Consider the following 21,709-nt stretch of genomic DNA (forward strand, 5'->3'; position numbering starts at 1 on the left):
TAGTGCGAGCCCTCCCGGAACCCATAGAGCAGGGTTCACCAATCTCGGTCCTGTCCTGCAGAGTTTAGCTCCAACCCCAATTAAACACACCTGAACCAGCTAATCAAGGTCTCACTATAGGCATACTAGAAACTTTCAAACAGGTGTGTTGGAGCTGGTTGGAGCTTAACTCTGCAGGACAGCAGCCCTCCAGGACCGAGATTGGTGAACCCTGCCATAGAGGATGCATGCAGTGCCTGCAGTTCGAAAAAAAAAATCTTTAAATGTAAGTCTATGGGAACACTCTGGGCGATTCTCAGCCACAGTGAAATCGCCCAAAAAGAGGCGGTACTCCACAGAACGTGACATGACGCTGATTGGACTATATCCAGAGGCAGAACATACAGTGACGGCTAGCGGAAGAACGCTGTGGTTGAATGAGATTGTGAATGTGATTGAAAAAGTCCCTTTCACACTTTGGTGGTGCGTCGCCCAATCGCCCTAATGAAGAAACCGCCCCTGCCTAGACGGCCTGGAGTCGGTGACGGTGATGATTTGTTCGGGGCAGATCCTGTCAAATCAGTCATTGCATATCTTTTTGGTTTTGGTTTATTTACTATTAAAGGGTAGATTTGTTTTCCAGATTAATAGATAGTCAGAATCTCTTAGGTGAACTCTTGAAGCCATTGGTGTGATACAAGCCCAGTTATAACATTAAAGCACAGAGTTACAGCATTACAGACACCTGAGGATGAGATAAGCTTAATGAGATGAGATAATAACTGTCCTGCACTTACACTTTTGCTTTAGCGCTCTAATGTTCTGTAACAGGTCTGAAAATATTCTGCATCAACTGAATACCTGCACTCAGTTTGACCTTTCATTTCCAATGTGATTTTTAATCCCATCATACATCATTCTTTGCTGCTCCCTACAGGTGCTGAGCAAGAAGGAACACAGAGGTTGTGACAGCCCAGATCCAGAGTCTTCATACGTCCTCACGCCTCACTCGGAGGAGAAATATCAGAAGATTAATGAAGAGTTTGACAATATGATGAGAAATCATAAAATTGTAAGCAAAGTGTGATACGCGGTTTGTTTTTGGTTTTCGTGGCATCGCTGTTAAGTACACTACCTTTCAAAAGTTTAGGGTAGTAAAAATTTTGTTTATTTCAATGTTTTTGAAAGTCTTATTGAAGTCTTATGAAGCCTGTCCTAGTTCCAACCATCAAGAACATCCTAGAAACCACATACGGTATGTAGCGACCCACTAAAAAGCAGCCCCCCTTCATAGGAATCACCCTTTAGTGCCGGTCCTGCATCCAGAAAGTCATAGCATGTTTTTATTATTATTATCGTGATTCTAATTTGGGAAACATTTGAAATGTTTTCTTGTTTAAAGGCACAATATGTAGGATTTTTGGATTAAAATATCCAAAAACCAAACAATGTTATATATTTTGTTCACTTGTGTACTTATATTATTCCAAATGTTTCCAACAATGTTTAAAGCCCCCCTGTAGTCAATAATTTTAGTCTTTAAAACTCATCTATGATCACCAAAATGGCATATTTAAAAGTTTTTTCCTTGATAAAAACTCTACACCCTTGCTCATTTAGTATACGCGATTCTATGAATATGTAAATTAGCCCCGCCTCCACTCTATCACACCAGCTCAGAGATCCACTCGTTGATGATCACCCTTTGACGTGATTGGTTACAAGGTAGTTTGTGACGTCAGAAACACCGGCGACTTCAAACCGCGTTTTTGAGACTGTCTTTGGTTCACTGCAGTTTTAAGGAGAAAATACTCAGCAACGGTGTTGACTTATGAATTTGCACATGGTTTGTCTTAAAGCACATTAAAAACACCATAAAAAAATATAAACAACATTAGAAGCTTGATTTTCACCACAGGGGGACTTTAAATTCAGAGAAATCAGCTATTTTAACCAGTGAAACGGCCGTGTCAATGTCGCCTGTCAATGACGTCATTGATTTCCATGAAAACACCAAAGACGCAAAGAACTGGTTTCTCATAGCAGCCACTGAGTGAACGCACAGAGTAACATTAAAACTTTCAAACCACTCAAATGTATTTTATGATTGTTTTGACCAAGTAAAACAGCCCTGTGTTGATGTATAATTCATCAAATAAAGTGACTTGTATGACTAGTAACTAAAATGTGAATTTAAGTGATCAAACGTAACTGTAACAATGTTCAAGTTTAGGGAAGAAGGAGACGGACATTAAACATAACTGCAATAATAGCCATAAACAACAATACGAAAGGAGCGGCAGCGACCGACTGCAGCATAAGCATAATAAAGACAGCAACGTAAAATGTCCCAGACTCTTGGCTCCGCCTTGCTTCATACCACAGTAACGTTAATAAAACTTTAATACATTAGCTCACCCATGAACATCATTTCTACCTGAGTCCCGTCCATCGGCTGTGGAGAAGAAGACAGCAACTCATGATTCCAAGCTCACAGTGTCATCAAGCCACGCCTTTGTTATTGTTTTGAATAAGCGACCTCTAGTGGTGAAATTTACAAACTGTGCTTTCAATCGAACTTCATCACTGGACGTCTCTCTCAATATTGTCTCTTCTCTGTCTTCATCAGCCGGCTGCTTTGGGTCACCAGAGTTACTCCATGCCTTTGACTTTGCCCGTCACCAACCCTGCCACCCTTCCCTACAGTACAGACAGCTCCCTGGACACCCCAGTGTCCCTCAGCGGGGCGAACATACTGTCTCTGTCCTCCAACGGCTTCCAGAGCACCAACAGCACTGCTGTCATGGGTCAGGATCTACATCATTACCATACATTTTTCAACGCAATACCATCATAATGCTGTGGTGTTCAATGCTAATTCCAGGTTTTGAGGTAGTCTTAAATGCCAATGGTTGATGAATATGATAATCAGTCATTTCCATGGTAAATATCAAAATTGCTTTGGTTCATAGTGTGTATGTCTTGTCAAACTATGCTTTAAGGAATCGGTCTCATACATTTTGAAATTAAACATTAATTTATGTCTCTTAGGTTTAAGGGTCTTTAAAAGAAGGTTTTGTTTCTTTGATTCATTTATGTCCAGATGGTATACCAGGTTCCTCAGACGTCCCACTTCCAAATGGTGTGCACTCCAGTCATGTGGGTAGGTGCATTTTTGGTTAACTTATACAATGTGTCTGACCGTGATGATAAAGTTCCACTAAGTAACAGTTTGTTTAAAGAACACTTAATTTATTTCTAAACTTGCTCTGTAATACGATTTACATTCAAACCATCCACAAATCAGATACATGTTTCTTAAAGAGCAGGATTTGTATTTTGTAGACAGATTTACTGTATTATCAGCATGAAGCCATCAGATTTGCACTATACTGAACTGCACATACTGTACTTGTTGTTCTTAACCCTCTATGAAAGTATCTGAATGTTTTATTTTTATTCAGCAATGATGCATCAAAGTAAAGACATTTATAATGTTACGAAAGAATTGTATCTCAAATAAATGCTGTTCTTTTGAAATTTCTTTTAATCAAAGGATGCAGCAAGTCAGGGTATTAGAATGATCTCTGAAGGATCATGTGACACTGAAGACTGGAGTAATGATGCTGAAAATTCAGCTTTGCATCACAGGAATAAATAACATTTTATTTCAACTTTAAACTTATTTTATATTGTAATAATATTTCACATCAATTTAGCTGTTTTTACTGTATTTTTGCTCAAATAAATGCAGCCTTGGTAAACATAAGAGACTTCTTTCAAAAATGATAAAACCTCATCTGACTAGGTTACTGCATTAACTGTGCTAACCTATGACTATGTTAACCTACACCTCACCCAAACTTGTAATAATCTCCCTTTTATTGTGCCTTATTCAGCCAATGGCTTCGTCAGTGGCTCGGAAGGAAGTAGAATGGGAAAAGTCGTTTCTGCAAAACCTCAAGCCTCGTCCATAGTGGGACGCAAACCTGATCTGAGAGTGCTCATTCCTCCTGCATGCAAGAGCAGCGCTTCTTCACTGGTGAGAGCAGCTTTATCTGCCATGTGTCAGAGAAACATCCTGAAATCATTAGACAATGAGAGAATATTGACCTGCCTGAAATGCCCCTTAAATCTTCTTCTTGCAAGCTGCCAGAAGAAGGAGAGGAGCATTTGGTAAGGGGTATTTGATCATGTTTTATTCAGAAAAGCTTTTCAACAATGACTCATTATCTAGGTCATGAAAATTTTAAGAAAATCACTTTTATTACAGCTGGCTAATGTTCCACATTTACATGCTTTGAGGCCATCTAGTGGTTCTTTGACACATTACAGTCAAAGCTTTAAAGGAGAACTCCGGTCAATTTTATCATTGAGCTAATTTTTTTGTACATTTGGAGTGCTGTCAATACAGAGAACAACGACAAAAATCGGTGTTGCCTGCACCATGTTATCCTCTTTTTAAAATGTGCACCCTGTTGACTTCAATGGGGCAAGTTTTAAACCTGCTTTTAGTCTTTTAACATCCTTGATGTGTCATTACAAGTGCCCAGCCAATGTGAGTGATTCCTTCAGAGTGAACACAGGTGAATCTGACTGCAGTAGATGTGAAAGATATGAATAAAAATGATGTTATTTCAGCCAGCGCACATACCTGTATTTACATCCTGTTTTCGGTCGAAGCCCATAGTAATCGTTTGTCAAGTTCACACGCATAGGTTTAGTTACCTATGATCACGCGCGTGAACTTGACAATCGACTACTGTGGACTTCGACCGAAAACAGGAAGAAAATGCAGGTATGTGCGCTGGCTGAATAAACATCACTTTTATACATATCTTTCACATCTACTGCAGTCAGATTCACCCGTGATCACTCTGAAGGAATCACTCACATGGCTGTGCACTTGTAATGACACATCAAGGATGTTAAGAGGCTAAAAGCAGGTTTAAAACTTGCCCCATTGAAGTCAACAGGGTGCAAATTTTAAAAAGAGGATAACACGGTGTAGGCAACACTGATTTTTGTCGTTGTTCTCTGTATTGACAGCACTCCAAATGTACAAAAAAATGAGCTCAATGTTAAAATTGACCGGAGTTCTCCTTTAATATAATACAAGTTTAACTGAAAACCATAGATTGTTTGGACACTTAAGACACATCCATCCATATTTCTTTCCGTCTTTCCTTCCATCCATCCACCCATCTGTCTGTCCATCCATCTATTTGTATGTCTATTCATCTATCTATCTATCTATCTATCTATCTATCTATCTATCTATCTATCTATCTATCTATCTATCTATCTATCTATCTATCTATCTATCTATCTGTCTGTCTGTCTGTCTGTCTGTCTGTCTGTCTGTCCGTCCACTCGATCCATCCATCCATTTGTCTATCTACTCCATCCATCCATCCATCCATCCATCCACCCATCCATCCATCATCCACCTGTCCGTCCGTCCGTCTACTCGATCCATCCATCCATCTGATAATGTTTTTTTCAGAAAATCTCCAGCTCTCTGCATTGTTTTGCAAAACAGTGATGTGTAATGAATAGTGATGTATGATAAACAATGAATAGTGAGTATAGATTGAATACCTTTTTTTTGCCCATTTATCTCCACACAAATCAACCCCTGTTGTTTCCACCATTTCTATTTAAACCTCAGAGAATAGACAATTCTCAGTCCAGCCAATCACTGACTACTCCTGTGGTATCCATGGCAACCCCCAGTCTGCATCCCCAGGGCTTTGTGTACTCAGCCATGACCTCATCATTCAGTACAGGTATATCATTGACCTAAACATAATAAATCATCTAATAACAGCAGGTTCTGTTCTCCTGGACCTCATGTCACTACGAAAGACTATTTTACTATTTAACTCTTTCATTCCTTACAGATTTTGCCTTGAGCAGTGCAGAGGCCAGTTCTTTACAAGGCTTCAGTTCATCAGACGATGTCACATCCGGCCCAGGGTCTTCATGGAAACACAGCCAACATAGTCAGCCAGGGTTCAGTGCTCAGAGGTGAGAACATGACATAGAGGTGATTCCGCACTGTGGTTCATTTTGGGCGTGAATTTCCTTCATTCACCCAAAGTGTTAAAGGGCACCGATTATGCTACTTTTTACAAGATGTAAAATAAGTCTCTGATGTCCCTAGGCCTAGAGTGTGAATGTGAAGTTTTAGCCAACAATACTCCACAGATAATTTTTTATAGCATGTTAAAATTGCTATAATTTTTGGTGGCCGACCAAAAAAGCGCCTTTTCTGTGTGTGTCCCTTTAAATGCAAATGAGTTTTCAAGAAGAGGGCGGAGTTTCAAGAGCTCATGCTCCGGTGGCAACAAATCAGGACAATCTCACACAACTGTACTAGCAGTGTTCAGGTCGGACAATAATGCCTACAGAGCCAGAGAATATGTGCTGCATGGAGATAGAACAGGTATAAGTTTAGTTTGATTACGGTTATAACTTATGTTGCCACCTTGCTTTTATCCACTACAAGCCTGTTTTAGCGAACCCCGTCCCAATGATGGCCAAAACTTTACTAATGAATTTTATGAAGTTTAATATACATCACACAAAAGTTGAAGCGTCCATTTTCACTCCAGAAAATTACTGTTAGAGCTGAATAAATCACAACACAAGAAGTGCGCAATAAAGTCTTATCCATAAACTTTCTCTCTCTCTTGCGTTATCATCAGCATACACAGTGAATTACACAAAACACTCATTACAAATAATAGTAAACAAATATATACAGACTTATGACTTTTCGGGGGTGCTTAATTAACTGGTCAACTTTGTATCCGTAAAAAAACAACTCCTATGAACTGTAATAAAGTGCGCGCTCTCCCTTTCATTACTGCCGTGACCAGTATCGCTCCGGATACTGGAAGCTGGATCACGAACAGTTGGTACTCATTCAGACTCGAGTAACAACTTTTTAGCAAAGCCTGTGTTTTGTATTTTCCCTTTGTATTAACCCTCCTTCACAAAGCAGTCTGGAGTGAAATGATTTGCGCAGAGCAAACGTGTTTATGGTTATAAACTATGGTAATGCAGGACTGTCAGTCAGCGACCGTGGGCGGGGCCTGAGCAGTGTGATGTCACACAGAACGGCATGTCTAATGAGACTGCTTTGATTTAATGGGGATTCAAAAAAAAAGGAGTGGGTGGATTTTTAACATTGTTGGGTCATTGTGTTCACACACTACCAACTGACATTTGTGTCCAAACACCATGATTTTGCATAATAGGTGCCCTTTAAAGCACATTGGCAAATACTTTCAGTCTTTTGTCATTCAAGAGAAGAGTTGAAAAAAAAGAAAAAAGTTTTTTGTTTGAAAAGTGAAAGTGGAGTTATTTCATCTGTTCCGACCTGTAAAACCAGTTAAAGCAGTTTTAGCATTCTTTCAGAGGCAACTTTCTTTTTCTCTTTTATTCAAAAGTAAAAAAAAAAAAAAAAAAAAAAACTTAAACTGGTCGGTTAGATTTTTTAATGTTTAATGAAAGAATATTTAATTCTCACCAAGAATGCTCATCAAGGCTGCATTTATTTGATACAAAATATAGTAAAATTGTGACATATTATTACAATTTAAAGTAACTGTTTTCTATTGGAATGTATTTTAAAATGTAAATAATTCTTGTGATACAGAGCTGAATTTTCAGTATCATTACTCCAGTCTTCAGTGTCACATGATCCTTTAGAAATCATTCCAATATGCTGATTTGCTGCTCAGAAAAAAAAAAAATCTTAATATTATCAGTATTAAAAACACTGCAGTATTTTTGTGGAAACAGTGATACATTTCTTCAGGATTCTTTGAAGAATAGAAAGAAATGTAATCTTTTGTAACATTACAAATGTCTTTACTGTCAATTTCTATCAATTAAATACATTCTTGCTGTATAAAGTATTAATTTCTTAAAAAACAAAACAAAAAAAGTAGTAAATACGGCAGTGTAAATACTGATAACCGTCCTTGTTATCTCTAGAACCACACAACCTCAAGTTCGGGCTTCTGACTCTTCCACCGTCTCCATCAGCATCAAATCAGAGCCCGTCTCCCCACCCAGACACCCGGTGTACCCCACCATCCACACCAGGCCGCGGCCCAACTCCACACAGGACCGTTCTCCTGCCGACAGCCTCAGCTCTTCTGGGAGCTCGTATGAGGGCAGTGACCGTGAGGACCAGCGGCCGGACTCTCACACGGCCACCGCTATATCAGCACAGGGCACTAGATCATCGCCCGAGATGGAGAACTCAGTCAAACGCATGCGCACAGACAGCTGGGACACTTGACAGTGAATGGCTCTTTAAACAAGTCAAATTTCTGTCGACAGATATGCAGACTGCTGCTCTATCACGTTTTGTGCTACAAACAATGTGAAGACGCCTTTAAAGCAGCAGTGAAAGTTCTTATAAAGGTGTGCAGGTGTTTGTATTGTTTTAAAATGTACATTTTCATATTGTTAAAGATCTAAGTTATGAAGTGTCTTACACTTATTTTATTTTTTTTTTGTCAACTGAGGATTAGCCTTGCTGCATTATTTGCAGTATATTATTTTTAAAAGTGTGGGTTTTTTTTTAATCTTTTGTGTTTTTATCTGAATCCTCAATCAAAAGCGTATAAATATTGATTGGGAGTTGCTTAATTTTAAAACTTAAAAAACCTCTGTGGAGTGTGTCTGTCAAGTTTTAGATGAATCTCAGGTCTCTGCATTTCAATCATCAACAGTCAGTCAAATGACACTTTCAGATATCTCAAGATTTGTGGAGAAAGGATGATAAAATGTCCCACCTATTAACACCCCTAGAGGATGATAAAATGAGCTAAAAAATCATGAAACTGCCTTTCCTAAAACTACAATCCCTCTGTAAGAGAATGCGGTTTAAAAATGTCAATTTTGCAGAAAATTCGAAAACTAATTTGTGAATTTGATGTTTAATATAACTGATATGATGTAAATACTGTTACTTAAAAACCCCTGTATTTAACAAGCATTTAAAAATTATATACAGTATATTTAAATATGTTTTTATCCTTTATTCAGACTCTGCTGAATGTAAAGGAACAGTTGAGCTTTAAGTCCTTTTACTAGTTGTTATGTGAACATTGAGCCCACTGTCGATTTTTGCGGCTAGATTTTTTCCTCTTTACTGATTCGGTAAATATTCTTACATGCCATACAAAATCATTTCACACTTGATGTCAATGCAATCTATGGAACTCCTACTACTGGTTGTCTCAATTTTGTTCACAAATCAAGATGCTGACCCCTTTATAGTTTGTACACCATCATAAATGGCAATAAACATCATGTTAATCAGCTCTGCCGCTTTTATACTTTTCGTGTATATAATGATTAACTAGGTTGTTTACTTATGTTGACGGTTGTTTAACAGGATGTGAATTCTTTGATGATGTTTGAGGTTTTTCCCTCATCACCACAGAAGCATGCAGGGCTCACATTGTTCCTTTTTTTTTTCTCAGTTTCAAGTAGGCTACCACATAGCCTACTGTAACTCCACTGGTTTTTAAATGTAGTCAAGAGCAAACTACCTTTGTATAATACATGTGCATTTATTTCTGCAAGAATGCATACAGTAATGCTTTGAGTTACATTTACTATACATAAATATGCATTCAGTCAGTGATGTATTGCATTAGTAGTTGCAAAGAAGATAAAGTCAAACTAATTTGTCTTTTATCTAAGGCTTCTTACAATATGCTTGATAAATCTGGATCAACATGAAGGCCAAGTGCCCGAAAATATATGATGACGACCTAGTGTACTATCAATTAATCCATAAAAACAAACTAAACTAAGTTTATATATCCATTATTCCTTACTTGAGGCAATTTTTGACAGATTTTTATGGTCAGTATAGAGAAAACATGCAACAAGTCTGTTTATATCCCAGTTAATGATAAACTTATCTCACAACTGGAAGAGATTGACAGCAGACAGACTCTAGTGAGACACTGTAAGGATTACAATCTGAGCCATGTGACAGATTACAGTAGCCTTGAATTATATGGGCCAAAGAACGACCACGTTGAGCGGCAAATACCTATTTTCAAAGGGACAATAAGTCTTTGTTCCTCCAGAGGGCGCTTGGTGGCTCAGCACGGCGAATTCTCCATTGAGACCCATTCAAATCTCAGTAGCATTTTTATCTTTTCTTGAGAAATTTATACAATTATAATCGTTTCAACTTTGCTTTAAATTTATACATGGCTCAAAACTTAAAACGCATGTCACCAATCTCTATAAAATAGTTAAGTCGTTGATCACAAACAACTGTGATTGGTCCATCCTGACAGAGCTGAGAAAAGTAACAGGTGTCGCGTGACAACGCTGTCAACGTGCTAGCAAAGACTTTAAAGGGACTTTGGTGCTAGTTGATCAGAGGTCCGGGCATTAAATGTATAACTACGTAATGGCACTGAGAAACGTTTATATTAATTAAATACGCAATTAATAGTTATTTTAACGTATTCATTTTTTAGACCTAGCCATCCTGACCAATTAAGGACATCTTCCGGGCACATGTTGATGCATGATAATTGCCGTTCTACTCACTTGTTGTATTTCTGTGACTCATCAGTGAAGTGTTGCCGCTTTACTGATGTTACTCGTACTAGAGTCGGAAGTTAGTGAAAGTCCTGCTGTGAACACATGAGATTTGGTCCCAAACGTCTTTGGTTTAATGGAAATGGATTAAACGCTGCAACTCAGGTAGGAATAATTCTGATATAGCCTAGTGATTTATTCAAATTATTATTTATACATTCAAATGAATGAACGAAATGTTTGAATGTTGGACCATCTACCTGTTGGGACTGTCCCACAACAAGTAAACCTGCATGCATTTGATTGATTTCAATTTATTTTATGACACTTGAAATGTCTTTTTTGTATAGTATTTTTTGTATGTCACTCTTGTGACAGACAGATAAGACTCAGTATAATGCATGTGCTTCAGTTAGGCTATCTGTTTGCTTCATAACAATGGCATTCTGCACATTTTTGGTTGTCACTTTGTAGACAGTAATATATCTTCCACATCTTTTGAGTTGTGGGAGGGACAATGTATAATTATCATGTTAAGTTATGATCAGTAGGAGAAAATAATGTTGTGCTATGTGACATTCAGCTTTCTTTCTGACTTTTTTTTCTTTTGTGAGTTAAAAAATTCTTGTTACTTTCTTTTTACATAACACTGGAACAGGTTTCTCATGTACATCCATTGGTCTAAATGTGTGAGAACCAAATAGATGGATAGACAGACAGATATATTTTTGCAGTTACACATCAGTTGTGGATTTGGGCCTGAATTCAGATTTCTTTCGCATTATGTTATTCCCAATATTTACAAATTGTCTAAAAATGAGGCCCAAAATATAAACATAGCAAGCATATTGGGAGGAAACTAAACAAACTCAGGTGTATATACAGATGGGTTGTAAATATCACAAAGCATTCCTCTGACAGCTGCATGTTGCTCACTGTACGGCTGGGACGGAGCTTGACTGTACAACTGAATGAAGTGATGTCCATTGAACCAAGTGGACGCTATTTGGATCGATCCACCATAATTGTTAGCTTAAACCTAACTTTACAGCCAGCTTTGTTTACTTAAAAGTTAATGATTATATGCAGTTTGAGTAAGCGGTTGTATCTCACGCCCAATTTGGTTGATGTCGGTGTGTCAGAGGCTGCATCCGAAATCGCATACTTCCCTACTTATGAAGTAGGCCAAAAACAGCATGTGACAAAAGAAGTATGACCAAGTTCACAGTACTCATAAAAGAGTAGGCAAAAAAGTACCTGGATGACCTACTACTTCCGGCGGGATTCTGAAGTGTGAGTACGATGGACACTTTACTATCCCATGAGGCCACGGGAGAGGATTTCTGAATGGCAGTGAAGCGAGGCAACTGACTGTAGAGGACTTGATAATGACTGCATGGCGAATGTAGTCTGTCTGGATTACATTCATACTACACACTTATAGACCTTAGGCTACTTTCTTTTCTTTTTTTGCATTTGTTGTTGTTGTTGTTGTTTTGTTTTTTTTGGTCCAAGAGATTTAAGTTAAGGTTATGCTATAATTACATTTAACAGGTCGTTTAACAGACGCTTTTATCCAAAGCGACTTACAAATTAGGACTAAATTAAGCGAGTCATCGTGAAGAGGGAAAAACAAAGCAAGAAGTGCTCAAAATACAAAGCGCAGGCATTGCTCAGAGTAGCATAAGCCCGATAAAGAAGGATTAAAGGAAAATGAAATAATTTATTTAAAAAAAAATTTTAAGAGGTTAATTACTCGAGAAGGGTTTTCAGCTGTCTTTTGAATGTTGTTAGGAATTCTGCATTGCGGATGAGGGTGGGGAGATCATTCCACCAGCATGGAACCGTGAATGAGAATGTTCTGGAGAATGATTTTGTGGCTCTCTGTGATCCCATACACAAAAGAAATATATTTGAAATATATTTTCTAAATATATTTTTGGAATATATGCAAATATTTGAAATTGGCCCAATAAATATATTTTAGTTAAATATATGTAAATATATTTTCATATATGTTTACATAAATGTTCATATGTTTTAACTTTTGCAAATTGTTTCATTTGAAATTCAAAAAGTTAACATTTTCACAAACAAACAACACATTTTCCATTAATTTCTTAGATAGACCACTTCAGCTGTGGATGTGGGCATGGGAGAGCAGTGCTTTACCACTTCCCCCGTCCACATTTTTCCTACTGGTCGGGGATCGAACCAGCAACCCTTCGGTTACAAGCCCGAAGCCCTAACCAGTAGGCCACAGCTGCCCCTTTACTGACTTTATTGGCCTAAAATGACAATTTTATGTAGGAAATAACACACAGAATGTTGCACAGAGTTTTTTTTCCCCTTTTTTTTACAGAATTGAATACAGTTTAATAATATTTAATAGTGTGTGTATGCAGTGTTAGACACTGAGTTCTATCTATTGTTTAAGTGCACTTCACTGTTGGAGTGTCATTGCTATACTTGCATCATAGATATTGTGCATATTTTCAATATTTAAATGACTTCAGGAAAGATGTCAATAAAACAACAATAAATCTAATAATTGCACTTAGTGTTAGGTACGTGCCACCTAATATGGCCTAATAGTCCTAGGAAAGCAACTATCTGTCATTTTACATTGCAGTCATTTAAATGAAAGTACAGTATTTATTATAGCTGTGTGTCATAATACAGTAGTGAAATATGGTAGCCTACTGTTGTGTATAGGGGAAAAGGTAGAGGAATTACTATGATCAAAATACATTTTCGACCCTTCTTTAGCAAGCTAAACAGTTTATGACCATATTATTTATAACATTACGTTATAAATGTAAATATATTTCACACTTAACATCATATATTTTTGTTATATTTCAGAATATATTTCAAAATGATAAATATAAGTGAACAACAATGCAAATATATTTCAATGTATTTGGAATATATGCCACATATATTTTTGACACTTTAAAATATATTTCAATATATTTTTTTTTTTTTTCTGTATGGGATGGAACCACGAGACATTGTTCATTGACCGATCGTAGGGTTCTGGTAGATAATTAGCTGCAAAGTGAAAGTATTCATGAAATTTAGTGACTTTTGCAATAGGCTATTGGATATTTTCTGAAATTTGATTGTAAAATATTGTAGTTACTAGAGGTTATAGTTCCTCAAGTAATTGTAAAAGTAAAAGTAATATATTAATAGTTCCTGAAAGTTTCTTCTATTGTGTAATATAAATTCAGGATAACATACAAAACAGACTCAAATCTTGCAAGCTAAACCTAAACCTAAAGCTAAACCTTTTTAGCATGAGAGTTTTGAAATGATTTTCACAGAACAAGAACTATCTGTGGTATGACTCAACCTCAGCAGTGGTATTTACCCGGCCGTTTCCTCATAATGCTTAATTTGCTGTAATCCAGTCCCTGACAATGTCTGAGATTGATCCCAGGCAGGCAAGTCAAGATTTGTTGTCGAGTTGAATGCATTTGCATCCATGACACAGTTTGAGGTTTTTTTTGTTTTGTTTTTTGGCATGTGAGCATGATATCCTGCAGCTTTAAACTTTAATCTCGAGTTCATGTTCACAGTATTTAAACCCTTAAGAGCATTATGCAGCTTTTGCCTTTAGACATAATAATTCCCATACCTACACTACAGTTCAAAAGTTTAGGCTCTGTAATATTTTTATTATGTTTTTGAAAGAAGTCTCTTATTAGAATCATTACTCCAGTCTTCGGTGTCACGTGATCCTTCAGAAATCATTCTAATATGCTGATTTGCAGCAAGAAACATTTATTATTATTATTATTATTAATGTTGAAAAAAGTTGTGCTGCTTAATATGCTTTTGCATTTTTGCATGAGCCTTTTTCCAGGATTCCTTGGTTAATAGAAAGTTAAAAAGAACATTGTTTGTTTGATATAGATTTTTTTAATGTCTTTATTGTCAATTTGATCAATTTAATGCATCCTTGCTAAATAAAAATGTAAAATTCTTTCAAATATATATATGAAGACTTAAGATGCAAAAGCCTCTAAATCCGTCTAACATTTTTCTTTAATATTAGCATTTTTATCTGGCTCCTATGAATAGGTTTCTACCTAAGTACCGACATTTCTGAATGGGCTGAGGCTGGGATTTATTGAGTTTGAAGTGAAATCAACATATACTATGTGCAGAGAGCATTCACTCAATATTATTATCTCATTTTTGACATACAGTATGGCTTTTAGAGGCTTTTGCATCGGAGGTCTTCATATATATAAAATCTTACTGACACCATAATTTTGAACAGCTGCAGTGTACATTTAACGTATATTTTATTTTTATTAAGAATTTATTTCTATGAAATCGTTAAAAAAATTAATAGGAAGGTCAACAACAACAACAATAATAATAATAATGACAAACAAAATGAAATTGCTGTTCTCCAAAAATCTAGATATCACTTTCTGTCTTTTTATGACTCACACACATGTCCTATTTTGACAAGTGCAGCTTAAAGGATTATTTTTCAACAATTTATACTCTCTAGTCTCTTTCCCGAGTGTTTGTACATGTCCTGGAATGGTATTACGGTGTTCTGGATGGCCAGGCAAAAATCATGATGCAGATGACATCAAAAAAGTTGAATATTTACTTGGGTCGGGTCAGAGGTTTGTTCATATAATCAAACCTACGTGTGAGCAATAATAATAGTGACGCTTGACTTAGCAAACACCTGTCTCACCTGTCTCTTTTTCATTATCACTGGTGTGTGAAAAAAACCTGATGTGTAGCTGTAAAATCAAATTATGCATCCACACAAAGACACAGGGATGAGCTTGTGGCTTGAATTACAGCCACAACGTGTTAGGCCAGTTTAAAGCAAATGAAATTAAATCTGTCCTTGACACTGACACTGTGAACCACGCACAGACAGTGCAGATTGATGTGAGTCTCGAACTTGTATGTTCTTCATTGATTTTTCCCCCTCGCAACTAAGGAATGGAAAAAATCAATATGAAGGTACAGCGAATGTTTGGTCACTTGTAGATGATTCATAGATTTTCCGTTGTTTTAGAATAGGCTTCCCTGAGCCTCTAACAAATGAAATATTAAAAAGTATTTGGGTAGGTTTTGGAAAGTTGACATGTTTTGTGGTGTGACAATATTCTCCATGTAAATGTATTTTTAAACCGCATTTTGCTACAAAGATTTTATAGTTGTGCATGCAGATGTAATGAAATCCTGTATGCTTGTTTGAATTGAGAAGCTACACGGAATATTTGTACATCTGTGTCACAGCACAGGGACATTTAAAGGGAACTAGTGAAGACAAAGGGTTGTTGAAATGGGTATTCAAACTTGTAAACAATGGTAAACACTAAACTTTACAGGATGTGAGACTATTAATAATTATAACCAAATTATAACTATTAGCAAATAATTACCACTCTCTGCTCGCAACAAGTTCAAGGCATTGACGCTTGCTTACAGATCTACAACAGGCTCAGCTCCCTCATACTTTCACTCGCTTCTACTGGTCTACATCCCTACCAGAAGCCTTGATCGGTCGATGAGCGATGTCTCGTGGTTCCTTCACAGGGAGCCACAAAATCACTTTCCAGAACATTCTCATTCACAGTTCCATGCTGGTGGAATGATCTCCCCTCCCTCATCCGCAATGCAGAATTCCTGACAACATTCAAAAGACAACTTAAAACGCTTCTCTTCCGTGAGCAATTAACCTCGTTAAAAAAAAAAAAAAAAAAAAACTTTCCTTTTCCTTATCCTAATCCTTCCTTATCGGGCTTATGCTACTCTGAGCAATGCCTGCACTTCTTGCATTGCTGTGTGCCTCTTCACGATGACTTAATTTAGTCCTAAATTGTAAGATTCTTTGGAAAAAAGCGTCTGCTAAATGACTGAATGTAAATGTATTAAAAGTATATGAAAGTTAATCACTAACTGAAAAATGTTGCATTGTGTCTTTGCTTGAATAGCAAGTCAAGTTACATAAATTAACAACCAGATAGACATGTCAGTTTAAAAAGGGTTTAGTTATATTACAACAGACTTTGCACTTTATTGGTGGTCATTCGACAACGATGAGTGAAAGTAAACATTTTTCATAGTCATGCACATTCATAAACTCACTGCAGTTAATACAAGCAAGCAGTGCATGTAAGCCTATAGAGCCATTTTTTCTTTATGTTCAGCATTGTGATTTTCACACAGTACAAGAAATTGGTATGAACAATCAAAATGCCTGCCTAAAGTCAGTGCAAATGTTATTTTATTATGATTTTATTTTCTCTGGAATTATGTGCACTGATGAATTGTTCTGAAATTTAACTCAAAATCTCCAAAAAAAAAAAAACTGTTTTGTACATTTTTTTTTTTTTTTGAACCAACAATAAACTCGTAAGAGGTGTGGTATCATAAATTTGGCTTGTTATCATTGTTTTTTTTTTTTCTGGATTTCCCGGTTAATGTGCATTCAGGCAACAGGCAACACCTCCATCAAAAAGACGATTTGACTCTTTAACAGAAAGGCGGGACTTTCATTCCTGCCACAAACGCGATCAATAAAACACCTTCACCACTGAAGAGCTACATTTATATTTTTCAGCAAGGATTTGGTAACATAACTTTTTTTAAGTAATTAAACTCACCGCTTCACTGTTAATAGAGAAACGCGGCACAGACTGAGGTAATTATCTGAGCTAAAAATCTCTCTCTAGAAACAAAAAGATCAAGATATTAATAGGCTTACTCTGTTTTTAGCCACAGTTAAATCCAGAATACTCATTGACTTTAATTTGTATAGTTCCATGGATGATGTTATCACATTTAAAATTAAATGGTGTAAGAATGAGGCTCTAGTGCTCTGTCATTGATGGAAAATTTTTTTTTCTCTACTAATGTAGAAAAGTGATTTGTTTTGTTTTGTGTTTCTTTGTGGTATAAAATGTAAAGTAAAATGGTAATTGTTAACTTGTTGAAAACATGTAATAAAGACTTTTTTCAAAATTCAAATTCTCTCTCTCTCTCTCTCTCTCTCTCAGGGGGGCCGTAAATGAACACAGAGTATTGAGCATAGACTATAAAAGTGTACTACACTTTCTTTGAATAGAATGTCGAACAGGAGATCTCTAAACTGCAAGCTTACCGATATTTTCAGAAAGCCCGTGCTTGGCCAGGTTGAGAAAAATAAGTAGGCTAAAACGAATGTGAAGCTCTGATTAAGGGGATTATGTCTCTTGTTATCAGGCAACTCCAGTTGTGCTCATCTGCGGGACAGATTAAACCTTGTTAAGCCTATATAAATTCTATGCTATTCATTAATTTCAGCACATTTCCACTCCGTTTGAATGCTACTATATTGAAATTAAGCGCGGTCCACTGGTGTGCACGTGCTGCAGAATCGATACGTCATCGCTATCGATACTTGTATGTGACGATACTTCAAACAGCCCTTGAGTGGTGCAGTTTTACGGTGTTTATTCATCCGTTGTAAAATCAGGAACATGTGCTACAAAAGTAATTTGGGTCCGTTTTCCTTTCATGTTGATTTTAAACTGAAACTGCGAATGTGAACGCCTGCTTTCGTCATGACATTGCCAAATCCATGCAATGTGTGTGCAAATAATTACCATGAAGCGAACCCTGCAAATGAGGGGGACTAATGCTAGGAAAATATATTGACATTTTGTGACTTTTTTGTGTTTAATTTAATTTCTCATACTGTCCTTGCAGGTCTAAACCAGCTCTAGTGTGTGAGAGAGAGGCCTGTACGACTGACCTGCGAAATTCACCTAAACACCTTCTTACGCCCTTCTCATGGAGGACAAAAAGTCTATAATGGGCACTTTACGTAGAAAAGCCAAACTCTTGCGAACCTCGCGGGTTGGCAACAAAAACTCCAATAAGTCAGGGGTCAGTGACGATAGCTTGTTGGAGGAGCAGATGAGCGTTTCTGTGGCAGACCTCCTCAAGCGGAGTCGGGCTACCTCCCTAATAAACCTCTCCCACCAGCAGCCAGCTGAAGTCCGGCCATCCTCCCTCTGCATCAACAGCCCAGCAACAACAGCCCTCAGCAAGAGTATGCGAAACATAGGGGGAGGAACCGGGCTGACCAAGCTGGTGGACTCCAACGACTGGCCTTCGCAGGAGTCAGTCACTGATTCCCCGTGTGAGGAGCACAACATCTCCAACTCCACAGATGAGATGGATCAGGTGCTGCGCTTGAGGGACACACAGAGTCCTTCATCAGAGAGCTTTGCAGAGGTAAAGCGTGTCCGCGTTCTTGATCTTTCAGTTGGGTTAATCATCACGGGTGGGAGGAAGTTTTCTAATTTTTGTGGACACCATCTGTGTTACACAAACCTGTTTGTATTTGATTCTTTTGGTGAACTTAGTAGCCTACTTCCTCATGTTTTTGTTTTTTTCCTTCATTTTTTACAAACTGATAGTAAAACTTTTTCTGTTGGAATGTAGGCCTATAACATTTGCATGCTTTTCCTAGCTTTCACTGCTTTGGCATGCTGTCAACATTTTAATTTAGTCTTAGGGTAGATTGCAAAGCATCTCTCTATTGTGAAATGCAGTTCCTCTGAACATGAGCAAGTCATTACTACTGCAGGAACTTGTGATAACAGTAGCCCTGAAATGTGGCAACGCATATTTAGAGCAGGTCGGTGCTTCTCCATTTGTTTAAAATGCAAATGATCACCCGGGAAGTGTCATGCTACCTTTACGGTACTGAACGGCACCAAAAATAAACACAAACGGAGATCTTTAGTGGTCAGGTGGGGGTAGACGTTTTGTTTGTTATGTAACGCTGCTTCCTTTTGCATCGATGAACTTTCTATTCTACTGAGTTATCATACTGTATGCTTCATATGGGCACCGCTTTCGTGGATAGGATGCGAGAATGTTTGTTTTTACGGGTGAGTCAGCCGCTGAGTTTTCAAGGTAGTTCAGAGAGCGTGTAAGACCTTAAACATTGAATCACCTGACCTTAAAAGTTGAACTTGGGATTTTCAGTAAAGAAGGAAAACCCTACACTTTGCTTTGTTCGTCAAAGAACCTTAAAAGCTTTTAAATTAAGCGTAAATTAATTGACAAGTGTTGATGCTTTTGTAATGTGAATCCTTGACTGCTTTTTTTTAGATTCCTTAGCCCCAGGGAACATATCTGTTAAGCCAGTTATGCCCGCATTAAACATGCAACAAAGAACTTGAGGAATTAAAAAGTTTCCACTGCTAAGGATTTTTTAATAAACTTATTAAGACAGATGATCTTCTGTTATTCTAGAAATATGTGCACGACAAAGTCAATTCTTTTTTACCACTGTTGACTTCAAGAGATGGACTGTGAAAAAAATAGGAAATATATTCACACCAATGGTTTGCGAATTTGTGGCTTTTTTGGTCATTTCACTCTTCCGTTTGTTGTGTTTGGGAAACAGAAGCCGCATTACAACAGAAATGATTCAGAAACATACTCCATACATGACAACGAGCACAATAGTGTAAGTATCAGTGTGTGTGTGTGTGTGTGTGTGTGTGTGTGTGTGTGTGTGTGTGTGTGTGTGTGTGTGTGTGTGTGTTTTGTTTAGTCTACTATTAGATGATATGAAAGGACATGGGTTTATGCAGCTGACATCGTACTTTAAATGCCCATGAAATGGACCATACTGTGTTCTCACCACAGTGTTCTTTTCCTGAGCTGACATTGAAGACTCAAGGTTTGCTTCCTCACCTTGTTGAAGTTGAATAAAACATAGCATTTTACCATGGTAGCTGATGGTGCTCTTTCGTCATGAGCATTTGCAATGTAAAGATTATTAATTGAAATTTGGTATGCAAATGAATGTACTCTACAGTTCAAAAAGTTTGGTGTCAGTAATATTTTTCTTTTTGTAAAAGAAATTAATACTTGTATTTAACAACAATGGATTATATTGATCAGTGAAAGTTATTTATAATTGTATAAAAGATTTCAATTTCAAATCAATTCTGTTCTTTTTATTCACCAAAGAATCATGAAAAAAAAGCGTCACGGTTTCCTATTAATTTAAGCAGAACAACTGTTTTCAACATTGATAATAATAAGAAATGTTTTTTGAGTAGCAAATCATCACATTATGATGATTTCTATTGGATCATGTGACACTGAAGACCGGAGAAATGATTCTGAAAATTCAGCTTTGCATCACAGAAATAAATCACATTTTAAAATCTATGAAACTAGAAGTGTTAAAATTTTAATAATATTTCACAATATACTGTTTTTACTGTATTTTTGATTAAATGCAGTCTTGATGAGCACAAGAAAATCAAAAACAATTAAAAAATCATACACACCCCAAACCTTGAAACGGACGGTAGTGTAAGAAAAGACCCAATTTCAATTCATATGCAAATATGACCTCATAGCTGTTAGATTATGAAATATTAGCACTCAGTCAGTGTTAGTCAATGGGAGATTTTTTAAAAATGTAATAATACATTTCTTAAAATATTATAATGAAAAACAGTAAGTAAAGAAAAAAAAAGAAGAAGTAAGAGGGATAACGTGGCTTGAAAGTACTATTAAAAACGAAAGCATATGTTTGTAATGTAGTAACTGGTTACAACTTCTTCTAGATTTCTTTCACTATTTTTAATAACCATTTAGGTTTTTGCAGTTCACTAAATAGTCAAAATACTCAATTTATAGAGCAATGACAACATTTCTTTGCTTAAAATATTTTTAATTATAACATATCACACTGCTGTCACTGTTTGAAATGTCACGTCAACTATCCAGATACTAGCGTTCGAATGACCCATATGAAAGCTTGCTGTAAAAGGTTCTCTCATTTATTTTAGAATTTTTTTATTTTTCAATCAGATTCTGGACATGAGGACAGAGACAGCTGGAGTTAGTGAGCATCAGAGGGAAACTCAGAGAACATATCTGCTCACTCTATGCCTAAAGGAGGGACGTGGACTGGTCATTAGAGACCGCTGCGGTGAGTGTCAAATATCTGTGTATAAACACAACACACCCTGAAGCACTACACACATCCTACATTTCAATAACAATCAGTGTTTTTTTGTATTGGTGCTTATTTGTTAAGTGGGAGGTATCGAAGCCCAGCATTATGGGA

At 36.9% G+C, this 21,709-nt stretch overlaps 2 protein-coding genes across 8 annotated transcripts in view; both read left to right on the forward strand.

Moving 5' to 3' along the window:
- Positions 1-9,326, forward strand: part of mef2ab (myocyte enhancer factor 2ab) — a 30,394-nt gene extending 21,068 nt beyond the window's left edge. For 2 of the 5 annotated variants that reach the window (XM_081391843.1, XM_081391842.1), the window contains exons 4-10: positions 917-1,051; positions 2,609-2,786; positions 3,083-3,142; positions 3,879-4,021; positions 5,651-5,768; positions 5,883-6,009; positions 7,987-9,326. In XM_081391843.1, coding sequence (XP_081247969.1) covers positions 917-1,051; positions 2,609-2,786; positions 3,083-3,142; positions 3,879-4,021; positions 5,651-5,768; positions 5,883-6,009; positions 7,987-8,296 — 1,071 coding nt within the window. In that variant the 3' untranslated portion in view covers positions 8,297-9,326. Of the gene's footprint in view, positions 1-137; positions 266-916; positions 1,052-2,608; positions 2,787-3,082; positions 3,143-3,878; positions 4,022-4,128; positions 4,156-5,650; positions 5,769-5,882; positions 6,010-7,986 lie in introns of those variants that run through there. The other 3 variants (XM_081391841.1, XM_081391840.1, XM_081391844.1) reach the window with 3 other exon arrangements.
- Positions 9,327-10,392: 1,066 nt separating this feature from the next.
- The window catches only part of mctp2b (multiple C2 domains, transmembrane 2b), a 28,222-nt gene continuing 16,905 nt past the window's right edge, over positions 10,393-21,709 (forward strand). For 2 of the 3 annotated variants that reach the window (XR_014028863.1, XM_081347672.1), the window contains exons 1-4: positions 10,407-10,737; positions 18,310-18,840; positions 20,024-20,086; positions 21,451-21,571. Coding sequence is in view for 2 of the 3 variants with exons in the window: in XM_081347672.1 (XP_081203798.1) it covers positions 18,394-18,840; positions 20,024-20,086; positions 21,451-21,571 (631 nt within the window). In the remaining variant the exon portion in view is untranslated. Of the gene's footprint in view, positions 10,738-18,309; positions 18,841-20,023; positions 20,087-21,450; positions 21,572-21,709 lie in introns of all 3 variants that reach the window. The other variant, XM_081347673.1, reaches the window with a different exon arrangement.

Source organism: Scardinius erythrophthalmus (genome assembly GCF_964197995.2).
Source record: "Scardinius erythrophthalmus genome assembly, chromosome: 2".
NCBI lineage: Eukaryota > Metazoa > Chordata > Actinopteri > Cypriniformes > Leuciscidae > Scardinius > Scardinius erythrophthalmus.